This window comes from Pelodiscus sinensis, chromosome 30 (genome assembly GCF_052426305.1).
Source record: "Pelodiscus sinensis isolate ZL-2025 chromosome 30, ASM5242630v1, whole genome shotgun sequence".
Lineage (NCBI taxonomy): Eukaryota > Metazoa > Chordata > Testudines > Trionychidae > Pelodiscus > Pelodiscus sinensis.
The window spans coordinates 1,108,587-1,123,925 of record NC_143081.1 but is presented as its reverse complement, the minus strand read 5'-3'; the positions used below and the strand labels follow the sequence as shown (position 1 = coordinate 1,123,925).

Genomic DNA, 15,339 nt, shown 5'->3' with positions numbered 1-15,339 from the left:
TCCGCCCCGCCCGGGGGCCCCGAGCCCCGCCCCCTCCGCCCCCGCCCGGGGGCCCTGAGCCCCGCCCCCCCCTCCGCCCCGCCCGGGCCCCCTGGGCCCCGCCCCCCCTCCCCGCCTGGGGCCCTGAGCCCCGCCCCCTCCCCCCCGCCCGGGGGCCCTGAGCCCTGCCCCCTCCGCCCCGCCTGGGGGCCCTGAGCCCCGCCCCCTCCGCCCCGCCTGGGGGCCCTGAGCCCCGCCCCCTCCGCCCCGCCTGGGGGCCCTGAGCCCCCCCCGCCCCCCTCCGCCCCGCCCGGGGGCCCTGAGCCCCGCCCCCTCGCCCGCCTGGGGGCCCTGAGCCCCGCCCCCTCGCCCGCCTGGGGGCCCTGAGCCCCGCCCCCTCGCCCGCCTGGGGGCCCTGAGCCCCGCCCCCTCGCCCGCCTGGGGGCCCTGAGCCCCGCCCCCTCGCCCGCCTGGGGGCCCGAGCCCCGCCCCCTCCCCCCGCCTGGGGCCCCGAGCCCCGCCCCCTCCGCCCGCCCGGGGGCCCTGAGCCCCGCCCCCTCCCCCCGCCTGGGGGCCCCGAGCCCCGCCCCCTCCCCCCCGCCTGGGGCCCCGAGCCCCGCCCCCTCGCCCGCCTGGGGGCCCGAGCCCCGCCCCCTCCCCCCCGCCTGGGGCCCCGAGCCCCGCCCCCTCCGCCCGCCCGGGGGCCCTGAGCCCCGCCCCCTCCCCCCGCCTGGGGGCCCTGAGCCCCGCCCCCTCCGCCCCGCCTGGGGTGGTGGGCAGGGCCAAGGGGGATGGGCGGGGCGGCCCCTGTTGTTATGGCAACGGGCGGGTCCATCCCGGCCAGGGTCCTGTCGCCTCGCTCCTCTCAGCCAATGGGCGGTGCTATGTGGCGCCCTTCCGCTTCCGCACTCGTGACCAATCAACGTCGCCTTGCTCTAAGTCCCGCCTCCGCCCTGTCGGTCAGCCGCGGTGCCCGGAAGAAGCCTCGCTCCTCGGGCCAATCAGCGCTGCGGCTGCGGGTAGAGCCCCGCCCACACATCGCTCCCAGCCACTCAGCGCCGCCATGGCGGGAAAACATCCCGCCTCTTCCCTGTCTCGGCCAATGGGAGGCCGCCTGGCGCGTTCTGTCCAATCTGCGCGGACTGGGCGCGAGCCGCGTCCCCCCGGGCCGAGCGCAGCCAATCAGCGCCGGGCGCCCGGGCCAATCGGCCCCGCGCTGCCGCCCCGCCCGCGCGTGCGCACGGCGCGCCGGGGGGAGGGGAAGGTTCTGGAGGCAGCCGCGGCCTCCGCCATCTTAGCGCCGCGTCCGGCCGCCGCCAGCCCCGCGAGCCGCCGCCGCCGCCCGGGCCCGGGGTGAGCGCGGGGCCCCCTGACGTCACGGGAGCGGGGCCGCGCCGCGGTGGGGGGGGCGTCAGCGGCCCGGGGGGAGGCTGGGCGCGAGCGCGGAGTTCTAGAGCGGGGGGGGGCGCGAGGCTGGGGGGGCTTCGGGGCGGGGCTTGAGAGCGGCCGTAGAACGCTGGGACCCCGGGGGCGGGGCTTGCCGGGGAGCTTAGAACGCTGGGACCCCGGGGGCGGGGCTTGCCGGGGAGCTTAGAACGCTGGGACCCCGGGGGCGGGGCTTGCCGGGGAGAGTAGAACGCTGGGACCCCGGGGGCGGGGCTTGCCGGGGAGAGTAGAACGCTGGGACCCCGGGGGCGGGGCTTGCCCGGGGAGTTGAGAACGCTGGGACCCCGGGGGCGGGGCTTGCCCGGGGAGCTGAGAACGCTGGGACCCCGGGGGCGGGGCTTGCCGGGGAGCTGAGAACGCTGGGACCCCGGGGGCGGGGCTTGCCGGGGAGCTGAGAACGCTGGGACCCCGGGGGCGGGGCTTGCCGGGGAGCTGAGAACGCTGGGACCCCGGGGGCGGGGCTTGCCGGGGAGCTTAGAACGCTGGGACCCCGGGGGCGGGGCTGGGACGCTGGGGCTCTAGAACCCAGCCCGCGTTCTAGAGCGGGGCTCCAGAGCAGGTCTGGCGGGGGGGGCTGTGTTCGGGGCCCTGGCAGAGCCTGGGGGGTTGGGTGCTAGAGCCCTGGGCCTCCAGGCCTGCTGTGGGGTTGGGAAGGTTTTGGACCTGTCGGGGGAGGGAGGGTCTAGAGCAGAGCTGCGCTGGAGCAGCCCCTGTCACCTGCCGGGGGGGATCTGGAGCAGGCCCTGCTACTTGCTGCGGGAGGAGGATCTGGAGCATAGCTGCTCTGGAGTCGGCCCTGCTCTCTGTCGGGGAATCTAGAACAGAGCTGCTCTGGAGCCGGCCCTGCTCTCTGTTGGGGAATCTAGAACAGAGCTGCTCTGGAGCCGGCCCTGCTCTCTGTCGGGGAATCTAGAACAGAGCTGCTCTGGAGCCGGCCCAGCTCCCTGTCGGGATCTAGAGCAGAGGTGCTCCGTAACAGGCCCCGCTTCCTGTGGGGCTGGATCTAGAGCAGAGCAGCTCTGTGGTAGGCTTGGTTGCGTGTCAGGGGATCTAGAGCAGGCCTGGAGCTGCTCTGGTCTTGGCTCTGCTCCCTGTCGAGCTCTAGAGCAGAGTTGCGGTGGAGCTGGGCCGGCTGTCTGTGGGGGATCTAGAGCGGGGATGTGCTTGAAGAGACGTGAGGTAGAACATGGGGCGGTTGTAAGGGTGGGGCTGTCGGAAGGGGTGCTGGAGCCAGGGTGCTCTGGGAGATGCCTGGCCTTAACCTACTAATGGGCTCTCCAGACCTAGCGTGGGAGGGCGCAGGAATTAGTTGGGGGGCTGGAGCTAGAGCGGGGCGGCTGCTGGGGAGGGTGTAATTCTTTTCTAGAGGCCGCTAGTCTGGCAGCGACCGGCTGCCCTCACACGGGGCTCTGGGACTCCCGAGGCAGGGGGACCAGAGGGCACCCGGTAAAGCGCAGGAGAGCCGCGATGGTGGGGTGGGGATGTCCCCAGCGCCTACCTAGACCCTCTCCAGGTGCTGTTCTGCACTGGGGCCTTCCTGGACTAGGGTAGGGGGCTGGCTCGCGTGGGCTGCCGTGCCCTAGAGCAGGGAGGGCCGTGCTGGAGGGCGCAGCGCTGCCCAGCCCACGTGGCCGCCCCTCACCCGGCCGCCTCTTTCCGTAGCACGCATCTGAGAGTCGCGCGAGCCCAGAGCCAGCCCGTCCTGCCCTGCCCTTCGGGGGTGGGGCCCCCCGGCACAGTCCATGGAGCCGGGGGTCTCGACTGCAATGCAGGACCCCGTGAGTACCTGTGACGTGGGGGGGGGGCCGTCTGCTCTGTACCCCGGGGTCCCCCTGCGCTGGGCTGTGTGACCCCCACTGACTCACCCGCCTGTGGATTGGCTCAGACGCCTCGGCCCAGCCTGGCTCTTGGGGGGGAAAGGAGGAGAGGGGGAGACGAACACCCGGCTGGGAGCTGGGCAGTTTTTGGCTGGACAGCCATGGAGAGACCAGACTAAGCCGAGTGCTGGGAGTTCGGGGGGGCGATGCACCCTGCCCCACGGGGTCTAGGGCTGCCGGCCCCGACTCCCTGTGTCCACACCGCGTCTGTGCTGGGCTGTGCCCTGGAGAAGCGATAAGCCCCCCTGTTCTACGGGCCGGCGGAGTCTCATCTCGCTGGAGACGGGGTGCAGGATCGGGGGGTCCCCCGCCCCCCTCGTCTGCGGGGCCCCAGGCAAGGGGCCGGCCTGGCGCTAACCCCCCCCCCCCCGCAGAGCCCGACCGACGCCATGGCGGCCGATGACTTCGACATCGTCATCGAGGCCATGTTGGAGGCGCCCTACAAGAAGGAGGAGGTGAGATGGGGCAGTGGGGGGGGGGGCGCGAGGGTGGCAGGAGGGTGCTGGGGGGTGTCGGGGGCTGCCCCCTCCCCCACTGAGGCTCGGCTCTGTTCTCTGCAGCCCCAGGCAGGACCCTCGAAGGCGCCAGTTGAAGCCCCTGCAGCCCAGGTACAGTATGGGGGGCGGGGGGGACTGGGGGGCAGGCACGTCCTGGTCTCACCTCTCCATGCTCCCCCCAGCAGCCCCCGGAAGAGCCGAGCAAGGAGGCAAAGAAGGAGAGCACCAGCAGCAGGTGAGGGGGTGGGCCGGGGGCGGTGGGGTCTCCCCCTTGGGGGGGCTGCCCTGGGCCCATGGGCTGTCCCCAGGGTGACGGCATTTTTCTCTCTCCTCCTCCTCAGCAGCAGGAAAAAGAGGAGTCGGAGCCGGGAGCACAGACACAGGTAGGGGCGGGGGGCTGCTGTGATTGGCCTGGGGAGACTGAGGCAGCGTGTGATGGGCTGTGATTGGCCCAAGCTAGCTGCGGCTGTGGCCCGGGATTGGCCGGGGCCGGAGGTCTCTGATGCCCTGTCTCCGTAGCCGGGACCGGGAGCGGCGGCGCCGCAGCAGGAGCCGGGAGCGCCGGAGCCGTCACAGGAGCCGGAGCCGGGAGCGCCGGCGGGGGAGCCGCTCCCGGAGCAGGGAGCGTCGGCGGGAGGAGAGAGCCCGGTACCGCAGCCCCCCACCCCCCGGGTAAGTGACACCCTGCCCTCGGGTAGGCCCCGCCCCCTGAGAGAGAGCCCCGCCCCCAGCGGGGAGGGGGTGAGACCTGTCTCCAGGCAGGCCCTGCCCAGCAGGCCCCATCCTCTGTACTCTGCAGCCCACTTTCCCAGAGGCCCCTCCTCCTCCTATGCCCCGCCCCCAGGAGCCCTGCCCCCACGCCCTGACCCGTGTCTGTCCTCCAGGCGCCGGTTTGGACACAGCAAGAGCCCCCTGTACCGGGAGAAGAGCCCCGTCCGGTGAGTGGGGGGAGGGGACATGGGGGCTGGCCTGTGGGTCAGGTTGGGGGGGCGTGGGGGCTGGCCTGTGGGTCAGGTGGGGGGGGCGGCCCAGCCCCCTGTACCGGGAGAAGAGCCCCGTCCGGTGAGTGGGGGGGCATAGGGGCTGGCCTGTGGGTCAGGTGGGGGGGGATGGGGGCTGGCCTGTGGGTCGGGGGGGGGGGGGCGGCCCAGCCCCCTGTACCGGGAGAAGAGCCCCGTCGGGTGAGTGGGGGGGGGATGGGGGCTGGCCTGTGGGTCAGGTGGGGGGGGGGGAGGTGGGGGGGGCGTGGGGGCTGGCCTGTGGGTCGGGGGGGGGGGCGGGGGGGGGTCCAGCCCCCTGTACCGGGAGAAGAGCCCCGTCGGGTGAGTGGGGGGGCATGGGGGGGGGGGATGGGGGCTGGCCTGTGGGTCGGGGGGGCGGCCCAGCCCCCTGTACCGGGAGAAGAGCCCCGTCCGGTGGGGGGGGCGTGGGGGCTGGCCTGTGGGTCGGGGGGGGGGGCGGCCCAGCCCCCTGTACCGGGAGAAGAGCCCCGTCGGGTGAGTGGGGGGGGGGGCATGGGGGCTGGCCTGTGGGTCAGGTGGGGGGGGGGGCGTGGGGGCTGGCCTGTGGGTCGGGGGGGCGGCCCAGCCCCCTGTACCGGGAGAAGAGCCCCGTCGGGTGAGTGGGGGGGCATGGGGGCTGGCCTGTGGGTCAGGTGGGGGGGGCTGGGGGCTGGCCTGTGGGTCAGGTGGGGGGCACGGGGGCTGGCCTGTGGGTCGGGGGGGGCGGCCCAGCCCCCTGACCCCCTGTCCCGCAGGGAGGCGCTCGGCAGCCTGAGCCCGGAGGAGCGCGACGCCCGCACCGTGTTCTGCATGCAGCTGGCCGCCCGCATCCGCCCCCGCGACCTGGAGGACTTCTTCTCCGCCGTCGGCAAGGTAACCGCCCGGCCCCGCCCTCGCCCGGCCCCGCCCTGCCCAGGCTGACCCCTGACCCCCTCCCCCTCCCCCCCAGGTGCGGGACGTGCGGATCATCTCGGACCGGAACTCGCGGCGCTCCAAGGGCATCGCCTACGTGGAGTTCTGCGAGATCCAGTCAGTGCCGCTGGCCATCGGGCTGACGGGCCAGCGCCTGCTGGGGGTGCCCATCATCGTCCAGGCCTCCCAGGTGCCACGGCGAGGGGGCAGGCTGGGGGGTGGGGGTAGAGCGGTCCGGAGGAGGGGCGGCCTGGGGGGGCGGGGGTAGAGCGGTCCGGAGGGGGGGCGGGCTGGCGGTCCGGAGGGGGGCGGGCTGGGGGGCTGGGGTAGAGCGGTCCGGAGGGGGGGCGGCCTGGGGGGGCGGGGGTAGAGCGGTCCGGAGGGGGGGCGGGCTGGGGGGGGCGGGGGTGGAGCGGTCCGGAGGGGGGGCGGGCTGAGGTAGAGCGGTCCGGAGGGGGGGCGGGCTGGGGGGGCTGGGGTAGAGCGGTCCGGAGGGGGGGCGGGCTGGGGGGCGGGGGTAGAGCGGTCCGGAGGGGGGGCGGGCTGGCGGTCCGGAGGGGGGGGGGCTGGGGTAGAGGGGTGGGGGAGGGGGGGCGGGCTGGGGGGCGGGGGTAGAGCGGTCCGGAGGGGGGGCGGGCTGGCGGTCCGGAGGGGGGGGGGGGAGCGGCGGGGGGGGCTGGGGGGCTGGGGTAGAGCGGTCCGGAGGGGGGGCGGGCTGGGGGGGCGGGCGGGCTGGCGGTCCGGAGGGGGGGCGGGCTGGGGGGCGGGGGTAGAGCGGTCCGGAGGGGGGGCGGGCTGGGGGGGGGCTGGGGGGGCAGAGCGGTCCGGAGGGGGGGCGGGCTGGGGGGGCGGGGGTAGAGCGGTCCGGAGGGGGGGGGGCGGGCTGGCGGTCCGGAGGGGGGCGGGCTGGGGGGGGCAGGGGTAGAGCGGTCCGGAGGGGGGGCGGGCTGGGGGGCGGGGGTAGAGCGGTCCGGAGGGGGGGCGGGCTGGCGGTCCGGAGGGGGGGGGGCTGGGGTAGAGCGGTCCGGAGGGGGGGCGGGCTGGGGGGCGGGGGTAGAGCGGTCCGGAGGGGGGGCGGGCTGAGGTAGAGCGGTCCGGAGGGGGGGCGGGCTGGCGGTCCGGAGGGGGGGCGGGCTGGGAGGTGCCGGGGGGCAGGGCAGCAGGTCGCTGACTGACCCCTCCCGCAGGCGGAGAAGAACCGGCTGGCGGCCATGGCCAGCTCCCTGCAGAAGGGCAGCGGGGGCCCCATGCGGCTCTACGTGGGCTCCTTGCACTGCAACATCACCAAGGAGATGCTGCGCGGGATCTTCGAGCCCTTCGGCAAGGTGGGGCCGGGGGCTGGCGGGGGGGAGGGGCTGGGGGGGGCCTGATCTGACCCCTCTTCCCTGCCCCCCTTGCAGATTGACAGCATCGTGCTGATGCGGGACCCGGACACCGGCCAGTCCAAGGGTTACGGCTTCCTGACGGTGAGTGGCCCCCCCAGCCCCCCCGGGCCTCCCCGACAATTCCTGGCCCCCCACAGCCCCTCCCCCCAAGAGCCAAGGGCCTGGCCCCCGAAGCGTCTCAGCCGGGGCTCCCCGACGCGCCCTGTGCTCGAGGTGCGGGCAGCCCCCGCCTGCAGGGAGCGCAGAAGGGTTAGTGGGTCCCAGGGACCCTGAGCCCCCCTCCCATCCTTCCCATGGCCCACAGGACGCTCCTTCGAGGAGTCCTGCCCCCCGGCTACTGTGTCGGGGGAAACCGAGGCACGCACACCCGCACGGAGCCGCTCCATCGCACACGGCACAGTGAAGCGGACACGGGGACTGTCGGCGACTCCGTCCCGCTCCCGAGCCCCCCCCCCCGGTGCCCCAGCCGCCCACCCCCCTGACTTGCTGCCCCGCAGTTCGCGGAGGCGGAGTGCGCCCGGCGGGCGCTGGAGCAGCTGAACGGTTTCGAGCTGGCCGGGCGCCCCATGCGCCTGGGCCACGTCACCGAGCGGCTGGACGGCACCACGGACATCGCCTTCCCCGAGGGCCCCGAGGAGGCGGAGCCCGGCGCCGGCCTGCAGCTGCTGGCCAAGCTGGCCGAAGGTGAGGCTCCCGGCTGGGGAGGGGGCTCCGGGCCGTGCTAGCCGTGGGGTGGCCCCTGGGCATGCCGGGGAGGGGGCCGGGGCGTGCGCGTCCGTCCCCCTGACGAGCCCCCCTTGCCCCAGGCTCTGGGATCCAGCTGCCGGCCGCGGCCGCGGCTCAGGCCGCCCTGCAACTGAACGGAGCCATCCCGTTGAGCGCCATCAACCCCGCCGCCCTGACAGGTACCGGGGCCGGGGGGGGCACAGGGGACCCTCCTTAGCTGGGGGTGGGAGCCGGCCCTCGCACAGGGATGGGCACCGGGCGCCCGCCCCCCAGCCCAGAGCTGCCCTGCGATGGGGCTGGCCAGAGCCGGGCGCGTCCCCCCAGCCGTCCGGCTTGCGGCCTGTGCGTGGCCTCGCCGTGGGGGCCTGGCTCCAGCCGGCGCCCGCTGATCCCTCTCTCCCCACAGCCCTGAGCCCGGCGCTGAACCTGGCCTCCCAGACGCTGGCGTCCCAGTGCCTCCAGCTCTCCGGCCTCTTCTCCTCCCCGGGCATGTGAGTGTGGGGCCGGGGCGGGGCCGGGGTGGGGCGGGGCTGCTGGGGCTTCTCTAACCCTGCCCTCCCTGCCTCCGCAGGTAGCGACCCTCCACGGAGCCTGGCGTGGGGGCTGGGCTGCCCCCCCACGGCGGCGGTGCTCCAGGGGCAGAAATGGGGCTGGGGGGACACGAGTGATAAACCCCCCCAACACCCTGCCCAGACCTGGCGGGGGTCTCGGGGGAGGCCCTGGCTCCGCCCGGCCCCTCCTCTCCCAGCAATTTCTTTTCCTTTTTTCTTTTATTTTCTTTTATGGAAACAAATTAATAAAAATTATCACGAAAAGATTTATTGTCACTTGTAGTGGGACAGGGGCCGGGGGGCTGAAAGGTGGGAATGAGGGGCTCTGGGGTGCAGGAGTGAGGGAGTGGGGCACAGGGCTGCTGGGGGGCAGGGGCGCGGGGCTGGTGGGAGGCTGTGGGGCACGGGCAGGCGCTCTGGGCCGCGGGACTGGCAGGAGGCTGGGGGGGCAGGAGGGAGTGGGGGGCAGGGGCTCTGGGGCACGGGACTGGCGGGAGGCTGGGGGGCAGGAGGAAGTGGGGGCAGGGGCTCTCAGGTGTGGGACTGGCGGGAGGCGGGGGCAGTGAGCGGGGCTGGGGGGGCTGGAGGGCGGGAGTGGGGGGCAGGGGCTCTGGGGTGCCAGGCTGGCGGGAGGCTGGGGGGCGGGAGTGAGGGGCACAATTCCACTTGCCCCCCCCAGCTGCTGGGGCTCCCCCCTCCTGCCCCCCGCCCAGCGCACTGCCTGTGGCTGTTTCTGGGCCGTGCCCACGTCAGACTGAGTCACCCGCTGCCCCCACAGGCCGGTGCGGGAGGGGGGGCAGAGGCTGGGCTATAAATAGCAGCCCCCCCCCCCCAGCAGAGGTTGGCGCTCCCCCTCCACCACCGTTCTGTTGCTAAGGTAACTACCCATCTCCACTGCAACCCCAAGGTTACACCACCTGATAGTTCCCATGGTGACGAGATGCAGTTTCCATGGTAACGGGATGCAGTTCTTTGTTCCCGGCTCCCTCCCCCATGTCTTGCCAGCCTGGCGGGGGGGGGGGGGGGGGGCCTGAGCTGTGTGTGCTCCCCTTCTGCATGTGGCAAGCGGGGGGGGGGGGGGGGAAGCTGTGGGCAGGAACGTTTGGATTGGTACAAAGTGGGGAGCCCGGCTGGAGTTGGGGCAACTGGGGTGGGGGGAGACCAGAGAATTTCCCTTTTGACTCCTTCCCCCCCCCAACTAGCGTGAGCAGGGCTGGGCCTACCCCCCCCCCCCCACCCCCCAATAACCAGGCGGCTCTCAGCTCCCGTAGAAAAAGACTTTAATTGACAGCAGGAGGCCACGCCCCCAATATGGCCACCATTCCCCAGAAACTCAGCGGGGGGCCCGGCTGAGGTGGGGGGGTCCCTAGGAGATTAAAGCAGGGACACTCTGCCCATGCCTTTAAGAGTCTCGTGCTCTTAAAGGGGAGGCTCTCTGGTGCAGTTGTCCTGTGGGTGCCTTTTAAAGGGGAGTTGCATAACGTAATCTGCCCCTGTTTTAGGGGAAGGCCCCCAGTATTGTGTCTTTAAGAGCTTTGTAGAGGAGCCCATCCTGGAGCAGGAGGGCAAATATTCCTCCAGAACAGAGAGGCTAAAACATCAGCTGAGTGGTGCCTTTAACATGCTTTTAAAGGGGAGGTGCCCAAGCACCGGGAACCAATGGAAAGTGTTTCAAGTCTGGCCTCAGTGGCCTGCGCCCACTCGGTGCACCAATGTGGAGGCTAAATAATCAACCTCTGTTTTCCTGCCTGGAAGGTGCTGATGGGAGGTGGTCCAGGTCATTACCTTTAAGAGCTCCTTCAAGGAAAAGTGCACAAATCTGGAGGACACTAAATAAAGAAATAACGTTTCCAAGACAGGGCACTGAAGTTGCTGGTTCCCCCGTTGGTGACTTTAAGAGCCTCTTAAAGGTGAGGTGCACGTGTAGGGCAGGTACATTCGGAGTCCAATGTAACATTCGCAGGTCGGTGTATTCAAGAAGAGTCTCTTTAAAGGGCAGGTTCAGGAATGTGGAGGACAAATAATAAGGCTCAGTCCATGCCTTTAAAAATCCTCTTAAAGCTGCAGCGCACAATTGCGGCAGTCAAATATTAAATCCAGTTCAGAGCCACCTGTTCGCCACCTAGTCAAAGAGCTCCAAGCTGGCCCCTTTAAGGCCCACTTAAAGGCGAGGGGAACAAGTGTGGCAGAGAAATAAAGCAGCGGTGGGTCTTGACCATGCCCTTAAAGGTGAGGAGTCCAAACCTGGAGGGCAAATAACATCCCACTTGGAGGTCATGGTACCTTAGAACATTTAGCTGAGTTCTAAGACCTCTTAAAGGTGAGGTCGGAAATAAAAATCCCAGTCCAAAAATGGCCAGACTCCTGTTGGCCCATGTAATTCCCTCTTAAAGGTGAAAAGTGCAACTGTGGAGGACAAAAATCCAGCACAAAGGCTTCTCAATTTCCTTTCACACCTTCTTAAAGGGAAGGGCAAATAACCCAGCTGCATAACCTTTCGGATTGTCCAATGGACATGGTGCCTTTAAGGTCCTCTTAAAGGTGAAGTGCACAACTACGGTGGACAAAAATTGCTCCTTGTCCTGCCAGCAAGCTGGAGCTCAGGGCAGTGCCAGTCTGGGGGATTGTGGGAGTCTCCATCCCCAGAGTGGGGGGGCTCTTAAAGGGCCGGTTCAGAGCACGGAGAGGTCGTTGCAGGACTTGGAGCGCTGTTTGAAGAAGCGGCCGTTGCGGGGCACCAGGCTGGAGAGGAAGCGCTTCGCCTTCTTGGTGAGGCTCTCGCGGCGCCCGGCCGGGGCCCCGGCCTGGCCCCCGTCCCCGGCCGGGCGGCACCGGCGCAGGCGGATCTGGCGCACGGCCCCCTCGAACAGCTCCCGCGTGTTGTGGTGCAGCACAGCCGACGTCTCGATGTGCTTGCAGCTCAGCATCACCGCCAGGCTGCGGCCCTCTGGGGGGCGGGCCCACAGCCCCCATTAGCACCCTGGGCCCAGCCCCTGCCCCTCCCCGATGGGCCCTGGGCCGGAGGGGGGTCTGGGGAAGGGGTCCAGGGAGCTTGGGGGATGCTGGAGGGAGGATTTGGGAAGTGGGAGGGATTTGGGGGCTCAGGAGGCTGGTGGGGTAGGGACAGGTTTGCAGGGGCTCCAGGGGGTTGGGGGTCAGAGCAGGTGTGGGGGTGGTTCTGGAGGACTCTGGGAAATGGGGGTCAGGACAGGTCTTGGGGTGCTGTGCGGGGCTGAAGGCCCGAGGGGCATGGTGAGAGCAGGCAGGGGTGTATTTGGGGGACGGGGTCAGGACAGGTCTTGGGGGGGCTCTAGGGGGCTGAAGGCCCAAGGGGCGTGGTGAGAGCAGGCGGGGGGTGTATTTGGGGGATGGGGTCAGGACAGGTCTTGGGGGGGCTCTAGGGGACTGAAGGCCCAAGGGGCGTGGTGAGAGCAGCGGGGGGTGTATTTGGGGGATGGGGTCAGGACAGGTCTTGGGGGGGCTCTAGAGGCTGAAGGCCTGAGGGCGGGGGGGGTGAGGGCGGGGGGAGTATTTGGGGGGCTCTAGAGGCGGAAGGCCCGAGGGGCGGGGGGGGTATTTGGGGGGCTCTAGAGGCGGAAGGCCCGAGAGGCGGGGGGGGTATTTGGGGGGCTCTAGAGGCGGAAGGCCCGAGGGGCGGGGGGGGTATTTGGGGGGCTCTAGAGGCGGAAGGCCCGAGGGGGGGGGGGGGGTATTTGGGGGGCTCTAGAGGCGGAAGGCCCGAGGGGGGGTATTTGGGGGGGGGGGTATTTGGGGGGCTCTAGAGGCAGAAGGCCCGAGGGGCGGGGGGGTATTTGGGGGGCTCTAGAGGCGGAAGGCCCGAGGGGCGGGGGGGTATTTGGGGGGCTCTAGAGGCGGAAGGCCCGAGGGGCGGGGGGGGGTATTTGGGGGGCTCTAGAGGCGGAAGGCCCGAGGGGGGGGGGGTATTTGGGGGGCTCTAGAGGCGGAAGGCCCGAGGGGCGGGGGGGTATTTGGGGGGCTCTAGAGGCGGAAGGCCCGAGGGGCGGGGGGGGTATTTGGGGGGCTCTAGAGGCGGAAGGCCCGAGGGGCGGGGGGGGGTATTTGGGGGGCTCTAGAGGCGGAAGGCCCGAGGGGCGGGGGGGGGAGGGGGGGGGGGGGGTATTTGGGGGGCTCTAGAGGCGGAAGGCCCGAGGGGCGGGGGGGTATTTGGGGGGCTCTAGAGGCGGAAGGCCCGAGGGGCCCGAGAGGCGGGGGGGGGGTATTTGGGGGGCTCTAGAGGCGGAAGGCCCGAGGGGCGGGGGGGTATTTGGGGGGCTCTAGAGGCGGAAGGCCCGAGGGGCGGGGGGGTATTTGGGGGGCTCTAGAGGCGGAAGGCCCGAGGGGCGGGGGGGGGGGGTATTTGGGGGGCTCTATTTGGGGGGCTCTAGAGGCGGAAGGCCCGAGGGGCGGGGGGGGGGGGGGTGTATTTGGGGGGCTCTAGAGGCGGAAGGCCCGAGGGGCGGGGGGGGGGGGTGTATTTGGGGGGCTCTAGAGGCGGAAGGCCCGAGGGGTGGAGGGGCGGGGGAGGGGGGGGGGTGTATTTGGGGGGCTCTAGAGGCGGAAGGCCCGAGGGGCGGGGGGGGTATTTGGGGGGCTCTAGAGGCGGAAGGCCCGAGGGGCGGGGGGGGTATTTGGGGGGCTCTAGAGGTGGAAGGCCCGAGGGGGGGGGGGGGGGGGTATTTGGGGGGCTCTAGAGGCGGAAGGCCCGAGGGGGGGGGTATTTGGGGGGCTCTAGAGGTGGAAGGCCCGAGGGGGGGGTGTATTTGGGGGGCTCTAGAGGCGGAAGGCCCGAGGGGCGGGGGGGGTATTTGGGGGGCTCTAGAGGCAGAAGGCCCGAGGGGGGGGGTATTTGGGGGGCTCCGGGCAGGGGGCCCCCCCGGTCACTCACCCTCCAGCGAGACCTCGCGGGAGCGGGCCAGGTCGCTCTTGTTGCCCACCAGGATGACGGGGGGGTCGGGGTGCGGGCTCCCCTCCCGCAGGCGCAGCAGGGCCTGGGGGACGCGGCCGAAGCTCCGCCGGTCGGTCACCGCGAAGACCACCAGGAACGCGTCCCCCGTCTGCAGGCAGGAGTCCTGCAGCCAGGCGCCCTGGGGACCCGACCCCGGTCAGCGCGGAGCGGCCCCTGCCAGCCACTCATTTGCATACATTTGCATATATCTGCATGCAGGCCCCCCCCCCCCGCCTCCTGTGAGAGGCACCTGCACGTGCAAACCCCATTCATTTACATATAGGTACATGCCTCCCACGCACCCCAGGGCTCATTTGCATACATTACCATACTGCACCCCGCCCCCCGCGCTGCCTCGCTCTGCAGGCCCAGTGTCCATGCGGCCCCCCTTCTCATTTGCATACATTTGCATACTGCACCCCGCCCCCCGCGCTGCCTCGCTCTGCAGGCCCAGTGTCCATGCGGCCCCCCTTCTCATTTGCATACATTTGCATACTGCACCCCGCCCCCCGCGCTGCCTCGCTCTGCAGGCCCAATGTCCACGCGGCCCCCCTTCTCATTTGCATACATTTGCATACTGCACCCCGCCCCCCGCGCTGCCTCGCTCTGCAGGCCCAATGTCCATGCGGCCCCCCTTCTCATTTGCATACATTTGCATGCAGCGGCCCACCTGGTCCCAGATGTCGTAGAGGATCAGAGTCGTGTCTTCCTCGTCCACCGCCAGGCGGCGCTCGTAGGTGTCCGCTGGGGGGGGACCCGCAATTAGGGGGGCGGCCGGGGCGCCCCCAACCAGCCCCCCCCCCGCAGCCCCGCCCCCCGGCACTCACCGGACGGCGCCTCCTCGTGGGGGGCCCCGTCCTGCAGCCCCCCGAAGACGCGGGCCAGCGCCGTCTTCCCCACGCCGCTCTCGCCCAGCAGCACCACGCGGTACGGCCCCCCCGGGGCCCCCCCCCGGCGACTGGGGGGGCGAGTCCGGCTCCTCCACCGCCGCCTCCCGCCGCAGCTGGTGCTTGGGGGGCAGGGGCAGGCTGCCCCGGCGGGGCCCCCGGAGCCCCCCCAGCGGGGGCAGCGCCATGGGGGCCGGGGGGGGGAACTGGGGGAGGCGAGAGGGGAGGTGAGATGAGTACAGTAACCCCCCCAACAGGCGGCGCCCCCGCTCCAATGCACCCCACCCCCCCCACCCCTCCCCCCGCTCCATTGCCCCCCCACCCCTCCCCCCGCTCCATTGCCCCCCCCCCCGCTCCATTGCACCCCCCACCCCTCTCCGCTGCACCCCACCCCTCCCCCGCTCCATTGCACCCCCCACCCCCTCCCTGCACCCCCACCCCTCCCCCGCTCCATTGCACCCCACCCCTCCCCCCTCGCTCCGCACCCCCCCACCCCTCTCCCGCTGCACCCCACCCCTCCCCCGCTCCATTGCACCCCACCCCTCCCCCTCGCTCCATTGCACCCCCCCACCCCTCTCCGCTGCACCCCACCCCTCCCCGCTCCATTGCACCCCACCCCTCTCCACTGCACCCCACCCGTCCCCCAACCCTCCCCCCGCTCCATTGCACCCCAACCCTCCCCCCGCTCCATTGCACCCCCCCCCCCCTCTCCGCTGCACCCCACCCCTCCCCCAACCCCCCCGCTCCATTGCACCCCACCCCTCCCCCAACCCTCCCCGCGCTCCAATGCACCCCACCCCTCCCCCTCGGTCCATTGCACCCCCCCCCCCCTCTCCACTGCACCCCACCCCTCCCCCAACTCCCCGCTCCATTGCACCCCACCCCTCCCCCCGCTCCAATGCACCCCCCCCCACCCCTCCCCCCGCTCCATTGCACCCCTCCTCCATCCCGCCCCCCCCCGCTCCGTTGCACCCCACCCCTCCCCCAACTCCTTCCCCTGCCTCCGCCCCTCTGCAGCCCCCCGCGCGCCCAGCCCCCGCCCCCGCCCCCGCCCCCGCCCCACCTGCTGCCGGTCGGGGGATCCCGCGGCTGGTTCCTGCAGCTGCCTCCGC

At 71.7% G+C, this 15,339-nt stretch overlaps 2 protein-coding genes across 7 annotated transcripts; one reads left to right on the top strand and one right to left on the bottom strand.

Annotated features, from left to right (window-relative positions):
* Nucleotides 1–1,173: 1,173 nt before the first annotated feature.
* RBM23 (RNA binding motif protein 23) lies at nt 1,174–8,640 on the top strand. 6 transcript variants are annotated; one of them, XM_089774256.1, is made up of 16 exons: nt 1,175–1,332; nt 3,088–3,203; nt 3,677–3,757; nt 3,863–3,910; nt 3,985–4,034; nt 4,144–4,182; nt 4,319–4,471; nt 4,684–4,737; nt 5,556–5,673; nt 5,750–5,902; nt 6,900–7,037; nt 7,113–7,178; nt 7,595–7,781; nt 7,904–8,002; nt 8,230–8,314; nt 8,395–8,640. In XM_089774256.1, exons 2-16 carry the CDS (start codon nt 3,168–3,170, stop codon nt 8,396–8,398), a joined length of 1,311 nt encoding a protein of 436 aa, XP_089630382.1. In that variant the 5' UTR covers nt 1,175–1,332; nt 3,088–3,167; the 3' UTR covers nt 8,399–8,640. The 6 variants fall into 6 exon arrangements, with proteins under 6 accessions (XP_089630383.1, XP_089630382.1, XP_089630381.1 ...); XM_089774255.1 differs by having other exon boundaries at nt 4,141–4,182; XM_089774254.1 differs by having other exon boundaries at nt 3,982–4,034.
* Nucleotides 8,641–9,643: 1,003 nt separating this feature from the next.
* On the bottom strand, nt 9,644–14,514 carry REM2 (RRAD and GEM like GTPase 2). The gene is given in 5 exon segments (XM_089774344.1): nt 9,644–11,321; nt 13,281–13,479; nt 14,011–14,084; nt 14,168–14,291; nt 14,293–14,514. Coding segments are annotated over 5 exon segments (795 nt in total). The 5' UTR covers nt 14,416–14,514; the 3' UTR covers nt 9,644–11,046.
* Nucleotides 14,515–15,339: the final 825 nt, after the last annotated feature.